We start from the raw sequence: 9810 nt of genomic DNA, 5'->3' as shown, positions 1-9810 counted from the left end.
CAAAACCAGCCCCCAGCCTCATCCACAGTGGGACAAACGCCTCCTCCATGGTGGGAAGCAGCGCCCTGTAGCATGGATTTAAACCACGGGATGGGTAAAATAGTCGGGGCCATGCCCCCTCACAACACCGACCATTTTGCCCTTGTTATCCTTAACTGGCAGCACAGACACTCTAAGAGCACGCCTGACTCCAGCCTTCCCTGGGGAAGAGGGGGTGGCCCCATCTGCCCTGCTCTGAGGTGGGAAGAGCCTTCTGGGTTGGGATTCACAGTGTTCCAGGGGATGAGGGAGCCTGGCTTGGACGTGGGAGGGAGCCTGCTGGAAGGGCAAGTGAGCACCTGCAGGGAAGGCCCTGCGGTCAACCTGGAGGGGCGAGAGGCAGGCAGCCTGACCACAGCCCGCTCCAGTCCTGCATCCTGCCATGGCCTCCCATCATCCTGGCCAGGGCTGAGAGGGAGTTATGGCAGCTCCCTGAGCCTGGGGCACAGAGGCTGCTGCGGCTTCCTTCACCCACAAGCAGGCTTGCCTATGAGTCTGCCCAGGCCCGGTGGGTACCCAGCCTCCCAACTGTTCCTGAGGTAAAAGCGAAAGGTGATTAGTTATAAAGGGTGTGTCTCGGTAAAGTGTTGCAGGGGGTAAAGTGTTGGCTGGGGTCAGGCGGAAGTTTCCCCTGCTTTAGTAACGACAGTTACGGCTGACAGCAATGGGCGCCCACAGGCCTCACCAACAGGGACCTGTAACATGGGGTGCTGCAGCGCGACCGGAGGAATTCAGTCCTTTGCCATGGTGGGGAGGGAGATGCCACAGCGAGGTACAACCACTAAAGCCACTGCCTTTACGTATCAGCTGCGTGCAGGGGCCCAGTCCTCCTCCTGTGCCCCACTGTTGTCTTGTTCATGTTAAGGTTATTACTTCCCAGGTGAAAGACATGCATTTTCTTAATCAGTATTTTCTATGTCAGTATCAAAGCCTATATCACCCGCGGGCTTATGTTCATGACACAATTGTTTCTGCCCAGCTGGAAATTGCTAGGGGCTTGCAAATTGGAAAGTCACTGATCTAAATAACCACTCACCTAACTAAGGTGCAGATATCCTAAATGACCTCCACCTGTGAAATCAAGAGGTACTACTCCCCCCTCCCCAGAATAAACTTTTTGATTATCTTTCTCAATATAAGGGGTACAGTATTCAAAAGTCTGTTATTAGATGGCTTTCACTTGTGCTAACTAGATCACATTTTCCCCTGGATACGTAGCACTGCCAGACTAAATTATACAATCTTAGCATCTCTACATCCCTCCCATCCCTCCCTCAGCTGTTTTCCACTTGCATTAAGAGTAGGTGCTTTATGTAACTTGCCCTCAGACATACTACAAGCCAGCCATAATCATGTAAGGATTTGTTTTAAAACAGAAACTAACAAGATCATAAGCTGCAATTTAAATCCCCCTCCTCAAGTATGTCTGCTTCCTGGGGATCCTTCTTCAAGACTCTTCAGCATCCTCTGTTAACTGTCCCTTAAAACCAAGAAGGACAATGATGGACTTTGAACTAATTAAAAAAAAAAAAACCCAAACTTCTAAGCACCATTTTCCCTCAAAATATTACCCATTGAACAATTAGATTTTCAAGAAAACTAAAATTTTCATAGAGTCGGTACTTGTCTCCCCCAAAATTAAGTCTCTGTACAAGAAAACAAATATTTTCGCATGTGTTTTCTGCCAATGGACCAGCTCTCAGCCAAAATATTTCTCATTTTCAGCAGGTGTTGGCTAAAATATTTTCAGGACACCTTCACTTTTTTATTAAATAGATGGAAAGAATTGCACATGGTATAGGAATGGAGGAGACCTAGAAATACAAAGTTTCAGTGTTAAATATACAAGCACTTTATTCTGCCTTGTATAGTTTAACAATATAATCTCATCAGATAATTGACTAGCAGAAAATAATAAATATCCCTATTCCTTATGTTTCAGTTGGTAGCAGGGCACTTAATGGCTTCCCTATTGAGCAGGGAATGTTTTGTGTAACTTTTGACTCAGGTATGATCCCAGATCTTTTTGTACAGCATGAAAGAGGCAAGGAATGCTGTTTTCCTTTACTTTTTGGCCTGTCATTTTATCAGTCCCCATCAGAACACTGCAGATTAAAATTATCCCATACCATTTAAAATTCAATACCTTTAAAATGCAATCTATTCTGTAAAGCAATGAAATAAAGACACTGAAAAGAAGTCTTGCTTCAAGGCACTCTCTTCAAAGAGCAGAGCTGGCAATTTGTCTGTGACAAATGTAGAAGGACTTGAAGTAACTAGCAAAAACCCTGCTCCTGATGCACAGCTGTAGGTATTCACATATTCAGCAGCTGTATAGCACCTCAGGGAGAAACCCATCTGCTAGGAGCAGATCTAGCATGTTCACTCCACTGCCAGTAGAAGGACTACCAGTATTCCAAGGAAAAGCATTTTCAAGGTACCTGGTTAGGTAGGATACCTGGTACTCATCCCAAGCTGAAAGCAGGTAATGGCTTAGACAGTTACAAGTAAAACTCTCAGCACAGATGAGGTTTTTGAAGAGATTCAAAACTGGGATACTCTATGTACTAGAAAAATAGTATTTCCTGGGTCCCAGAGATATCAGAGGAAGTTCTTCTTGCCAAAATCCATTGAAGTTTCTTTTGTAACAGCTCTTTCTCCTTTCAAAATTCTGTTTCAATGCCACCAGAATAGAGTTCCATCTTGTGCCTTGTACATATGTTTGTGTCTTTCCCTGTACTCTCAGTAGTATCCTCTAACCCTGCTGTCTGGCTTTAGGTCCAGCTCAAGGGATTCCTTGTTTCTTAGAGCAAGACATGGAGACAATAGGAGCTATGCTCAGCACCTCTCTAGGCATGCTGCCTTAGACACAGTAAGTGGAACATCCACAAAGTGAAGACGCTACATGAGTACACCTTTTTCTAAAATGTTGATGTTAGTCTGTTTGTCATAACTTAAGTGGAGTTAAAGCTCTGCTTTCCACTGTGGAGATAAATAGAAGAGTGCTGTACTTTCCAGTGCTGCCTGCATGTGTCTCCAAACCATGAAGGAGACAACATGTTACGTTATTAGTAGCTTTATATGGATAAAATCTTTCCCTTAGTTCAGGTAGCTCTACACCTTTCAGAGGAATAGCCTCTTCCTCTGTAGCCCTGCAGTCCAGGTTCTGACTGTTCTCAAAAGTGATTTGCCCTTAGCTAAAATTAAGTGATGGTAAGAAGCTACCTTGTCTCTTTCTTACATGTAGCCATAAATAAGATTCAGGCTCATTAGCACGTATTCCATGCTTTTAAAATAGTGGGATTTTTTAAAACCCTCTGAGAAACATGGGAGCATAGTTCTAATTGAGTAGGTAAGATTGAAAATGAAAGAATTTTCCCCAAGGAAAATTTCAACGCAATCAAGTAGTTCTTTTTTAAAGATTTTTTTCAATGGAAGAGTAAGAGGTGTAGTTCAAACAAAACCAAAAAAAAAGAAAAACTCTTGGATAAATCTTCTATTTCAGCCAGTTTGAACGCAGATTTTGAACACTGCTTTTCAAGTGCAAAAAGTAGTCTGAATTTTCTCTTTTATCTCACATGAACTGTCCACACATTCATATTTCTAAATATGAAGAAAAACTCAGAAAAGCAACACTTCCACTTCATCATGTAACATGACGACTTCTTCCCCATGGAACTGAAGTTGAAACTTTCATAATCCTTGGAGTGTATTCTTCCAGACCCCTATTTCAATTTGGAGAATCTGGCTCAATGCACAGTACACAGAAAGTATTGTGGTTTTGTGTTTTTTTTTTTTAATTATTAGATATGAGGTTGTACCATTCCCTTTTCCTGTGGATCTTTTGACTAACATGTAGAGTGTTGAAATGGTGGAAGCAAAAGCGTTTAAAAAACTGGAACCTGAAATAAAATTTACCTAGAATTTTTATATTACAGTGTAAAAGCTGTGTTTGGGAGGGGTCATAAAGGGTTCCAAGAGGGTAAGAAGTGGCCCAAGCAGCAGCAAGACCACGGGAATCCACAGCTGTGAGTCATTGCTTCCCTTCACAATGTAATGCAGGTCCAAGAGGCCTGGAGGTGTCTGGATGAGAATAGCAGATCGCAAAGGGCCCCTGTGGCCTGAAGTACGGTTCTGTAGCATACTTCAACTATAGAAAAGGAGACCAGCAAAACTATTACTCTTGTCCTAAAACCCTATGAACTCTAAAAACATCCAGGAAAAGACAGTCACAAGAGCAAGCATGATACTGAGTAACAACATTATCAGTTCACAGTGCATCTCGGTTCTTCTCTGGATGCAAGGCCAAAACAAAAAAACACCACCAAAGCCACATTTTGTCTGGTAGAGTCCAGCCAACAGCTACCTAATGTATTTAGAGACAAAAAACCTAAGTAGTCAAGAGAAAGATGGATGATGCCTTCATTTGGCTGCAGATGAAAATATTCACAACAGCAATTTGACCACCACTCTGAAGAATTCAAATAGGGTTACATAGGTTTTCTGAAAACATTTTGCCTCCTGCTGTTTGTAAATGTATGACAGAGGCTGGACAAAGAGTGACACAATTGTTTGGAAATTTCTTGGTTTGTGTGTGGGCACTGTTAGAAAGAACTCAAGGGCTGGAAAGCAGCACATAACACAGTGATTTCTAAGGTGAAACTTCCAGTTTGTTCTGGATTTCATAGACTATTGGTCTTCTTGCTGCTGGGCAAGTGGCTTATTTTTCTTTCTTACTCATTCCTTTTCACCCTTTCCCTTTCCCCTTCCCCTCCCCCTCAAAAACAAGGATGACTTTTCAGGTGGATTAATTCTTTTATCTGCACTGCAGAAATGCTGGTCTGGTAAAGGCAAAGCAAGCCTTTGGAGAAACTAGCAAGAGGGAAGCTAGAGGAAATCGACCCTCGCTCTCATGTGGGTTTGCATTACATACCATGACAATGTCTTCTGCACACAAATTGTGGGATAAATTCATTTGCACATTTGTTTTATCAGTTCTAAATTTGCTGCCTTTCATTATCATCACTTGCCCCTTGAATCCAGTACCAGAAAACAGAACGAACAACCATCCTATCTTCTCAATGCCATTGTCTGAAATATCTGCTTTTGCTAACTCACGCAGGTCCACTTACTGTCCCTAGGCATGTGGAAGTTTTACCTGTGAGACTTAGAAAATTCATTGCACTCTGATTCTACAGCGAAAGTGATGGAAATAATCTTTAATGAATGAGATGTGACTTCAGACTCTTCATAGGTTCAGAATTCAGGATTCAACCCTATTGATTTTAGTGAATTTTTCTAAGACTCGCCGTTCAAGACAGTATTGTCAAGGTAGCTATTTAGCACCACTAGCTATGTTAAAAAAATAAAATATCATAATGTCATAATTATAAGTCGTCTTTATGTTCTGTTCTGGATCTGTTACCCTAAATAGGTTGTAGCAAAACTAGCAGTAGTTTGTTATATGTGCTTTCAGTTTAAATGACAGCATGAGTCTCGTAAAATGCCAACTAACAAGCAAATGCTTTTTCTTTTTCACTACAATTCACTAAAATTTTATTTTTACAGAGAAACTAATTTATATTTCCTCAATTTTTAAAAACAAAAAAAATCCAAATCTATCCAAGTTTTATTGTCTGTCTTTAAGGATTCTTATCCACTGTCCTTAGCTTGGAAGTCATGAATAAATACCATGTTTCTAACACCATCTTTCTCCTTCAGAAGAGATATTGCCTCAAAAGAGAACTATGGACAAATAAGAGTAGGGTGTCAACATAGCAAATTCCTTGATCTATTAAAACATTGTGGTGCAAGGCGTGTAATTTTACATCAAAATAAAGTAGTTATCTTCAAATGTGAAAAATATAAAAGGGACATTCAGGACTTAATAAGTGATTAAAAATACATTTTCCAAACTTAGGTGCTTGAATATTATAAAAATGTGAGTCTTTCTGAATTAAAGATTTCAGTCTGCATTAATATGCCATAACATGAACTAACATATGAAATACAGAGATGAAAAGAGTATTTTGCTTCAGGCAAATTAACTAGAATAGAAATTGCATAAACAGGGGAAACTAAATGGGAAACTAAGAATTGTCTTACAATTTTAAAAAGCAACAATTAGATTATTTTAAGATATTTGGGGGTCTTTTTAAATACCTGCAGTTGTTAAAAATCAAGATCAAAAGTTACCACAACTAGGAGACACAAGAAAAAAATAACTATTTTAAAATCAGCTAGATTTGTAATTGTTCCCACTCTATAACTAAAAAGGAAGCAATATCATGATTTAATGCGATTTTTTTTTAAATCGTATGATTGTTTAATTCTTAAAATGAAGATTTTATATGTATGATTTGATATAATAGTCTTAAAAAACAGCACAATTTTTTCTGTATTTCAACTGCATGGTGTTCACCAGTAAAAAGCAAAACAGATGGTTTTACTCATGAGCTAATACTAATAGCACATTTTAGAGGTCATCCAACCTTTACTCAATGACAAACAAATTCTTCTGGCTGTTTTAACTAATAGATAGTGCTACTTCTTTTTAAATATTGCAAAATAGCAAATATTCCAGGAAAAAAAAATAATAAAAACTATCGGATGTGTCAAGTGAGTTGACCCTTCAAACTACAGAGTACTAAAAATATCACCAAGATGTAGCAACGTATAGCAGGAAATTAGCACTTGGACACATTCACACTCATTTTAAATGAATAACAAGTTACTTACTTTCATCATTAGAAACATTCCCCAGAGAAGTGTGACTGGAATAACGTTTGTTTTCACTTTCATTGAGACATCGTTCAATCCAACTCTCTGCAAAAGAACAAAGATGCTCTTTTTTTGTGTTTGTCTTTGCATAAAAAATAAACTTCCAATATATAAATAAAGCACCAGTTTTCAACAGATGGTGTTCTGTAATGTTTATGTTAAAACATGGTCAGTCTGAAGTATTTAGCAAGAAAAATCTTTTCTTGCTTTAAAACTGAGCTGTTGCTTTTTAGTTTCATTTTTTGTTTGTCTGTTTCTAAAGGACAGAGGCTGAAACACTTCCAGGCACAGAACAAAGCTCCTCAGGATATTCTTTCCCTTCACCATCACATGATACATTTAAAAAAAAAAAAAAACAAAAACACACACACAAATAAATAACTCATCCCTTGTCGGCAACAGAAATTAATGCAATTTGTGTGCTTCAAAGCCTTAGTTTGGCAAAGACTTATGTACTTGAGTATTTCCACCGGTTTTGAAAGAATTCTTCGTGTGTGTAAAATCAACCATTCATGTGAATGTTTGTTAAGCAGGGCTCAAACTGTGTTCTCTGAAGTCCAGTCCTACAACCCCATTCACCCCGGTGGAGTCCCAGGCCCTACCGAGATCTTTTCCATACTGGTACAAGCCCAACGTAGTGAATCAGCAGCCACTGAGCTACTCAAACCTTTCAATGGGCACTCAACCACTCCTGTCCTCCCTCTTTATCACTTCAAATTTAGTCCCACCAGTCAGATGAGACACAGCACTACATTGATTTGACTCTGCTGTTCCTCTTTCTGGAACCTACAACATGATGATGACTTTAGAGGATTCACCAGGCTCAGCAGAATTTACTGTTACAGGTGTTCAGGGCAAAAGTTGCACCTTCCTACGTGTTTCCTTGGACAAAGTGTGAAATACGAGTCCTTGAGTTTGCCTGGAGTCCCCGGACACTGCTACAATAAACTGACCTCCCTCATAAGGGTTTATCATCATTTCTCAAGGGCACGCATGTGGGCAGAAATGAACTTACGCTCACAGAGGTCCCTGTGGTCAAAGCAAGAAAAAGAAGGGCTGGGTGGGAAGGCTGCAAGGTAACCCCACAAGTTACTACAGGAAACAACCCCACTGAGCAGAGATGCACAAGAAATAAAGGGAAACAGGCCTCGCTGTCAACAAACTGCCAGAGCCAGAAACACCTTCAAAGACGCGGAAATGGCTGCAGATTCCTTTCCATGAGCCACCCCCCAGACACATCGGGCTACCAGCACAGCGCAGGCAGCGGTCTGCCAGCCAGAGAAAGCCCTTCACAGCAGCAGGCTTGAAGGGAGAGCAGAAGCCCAGTGTTTTGGGAAAGCTGCCCATCTGGTTTATAGAAGGTAAAAGTTGGTATGACTTCATGTCAGCAATGGATGCCAATAAATAAATATATGAATAGTCATGGCCAAACACATCCTGCAGAAAAAAAATCCTTTTTAAACCCAGACAGTTGCACAAACTCATGTGCATTCCTCTGTGCACACACCCTGCACTGCTACACAAACAAAAGGGCAACGGCATCTGTGTAGGACTTCAGAAAGGTCTGCTGAGAGCCCTTCAGAGTTGATTTCCAGGCCCTGCTACAAGACTCCAGGTACTGTTGCTTTGTGCGCTTCTGGTTTTCAGGCAGTGTAAGAGAGGTTGTGGCAGCCCCAGGCTATTCCCTTCCCTCTGCCTATTTTCCCCGTGGTAAACACCACACTGCAGTGCTGCCTTCATCGGAACAAGCATGTCCCTGTGTGCGCCTTCCTCATTCACCATCAAACTGCCCCGTGCATACGGAGCTTCACAACTACACTGCCTCTTCGCTATAGCCTGCTCCTTTGAGGTACCTCCCTGAAAACCAGCAAAAATAACTCTTGTTGTCAAAAGATTTTTCAGGATATTTCTTCTCCCATCAAATTCAACACGGTCTTGTGTAAAAATCAGTTTCAGGTTGCCGACACCTCAACTTAAAACTTGCCAGCAAGGCCTGTGCTGTCCAATCAGCTCCTGCTCAGTTACTAACCCACAAAAAGCCTGCAGCAACAAACTTTGAGGCTTTCCCTTCTCATGCTGCTCAGCTGCATCGGGTGGGGGTGTATCACCTCCTTGTCTAAAGGCCAACACAACGAGATGGCTGCTTCGTGCCAGATTTCTTTTACTGCCCTAAAACTGAGCTAACAGCATCTCTCCTCTCCTGTTTTAGTACCGCGAGCTGGGGGAAAGGAGCTTGGATCCTCACAGATCACTACGAGGTGAAGAGAAACTTGCTGCCGAGGACAACATCCGAGAGAGGTGCAAGAAGCCTTGAGAAAGATTACCCTACCACCTCCTCCTCCTCCTTTCAGCGCACAGCCATGGCTGTATATAATTCCCTTGGCTCCGAGCCCAGCCGCGGGGAGTAAAAGCAAAGGCGGCTGCCATTAGCGCCAAGGAGAGACCGATGCCCAGCTCTGCCCTTTCTTTTCCTGCCGGCACCGAGAGCTGGGAAGCTGGGATGCATCCTCTTCCCTCGGCAGCAGGGAACTGGCAGCAGCCATCTTTAGTCATGTTCCCTGCCTAAGGAGGAGGAAAAACAACTTTTTTAAGTGTCACTCGGTAACAATTTTCACTGTCCTTGTTCACGTACCGTCTCCGATAACTGCGTATATACCCCTTTTTGATTGCTAAAGCAAGCAGTTTACACTACAAGACAAAGTCTCTGGAGTAGGGCACAGTTACTGTTTAATTATGTGCTGCAACTCCTTTGGTCCTGAATCATCCCAGTTCAGCTCACTGCAGCCTGAGTCTGGTTTTGTCTTTGTGGCCTTGCATTTAAATAGCCGAGAGAAATTCTTCAAGCCTGAAAAGATACATGACCTGTCTGGCAGCAAAGAATGAAGAAAACTAACTCTTTTGAGCAAAAATGTTAGGGAGTTTATGGCAAATTTGTCAAATTATTTGGCAGATCACAAAATGTGACAAAACCACCTACCCACTTAAAGGCTG

The 9810-nt window shown here is 41.6% G+C and overlaps 1 protein-coding gene across 1 annotated transcript in view; it reads right to left on the bottom strand.

The window, feature by feature from the left end:
* Positions 1-7797, bottom strand: part of RFX4 (regulatory factor X, 4 (influences HLA class II expression)) — a 78503-nt gene extending 70706 nt beyond the window's left edge. Inside the window, exons 1-2 of the mRNA XM_009881986.1 lie at positions 7695-7797; positions 6778-6864 (exon numbers count right to left, since the gene is read on the bottom strand). Of these exons, the coding sequence (XP_009880288.1) occupies positions 6778-6864; positions 7695-7797 (190 nt within the window). The remainder of the gene's footprint in view (positions 1-6777; positions 6865-7694) is intronic.
* Positions 7798-9810: the final 2013 nt, after the last annotated feature.

The sequence above is a fragment of the Charadrius vociferus genome, unplaced genomic scaffold (genome assembly GCF_000708025.1).
Source record: "Charadrius vociferus isolate BGI_N301 unplaced genomic scaffold, ASM70802v2 scaffold883, whole genome shotgun sequence".
NCBI lineage: Eukaryota > Metazoa > Chordata > Aves > Charadriiformes > Charadriidae > Charadrius > Charadrius vociferus.
The sequence above is the reverse complement of the archived record's forward strand: the minus strand, read 5'-3'. Positions and strand labels throughout refer to the sequence as shown.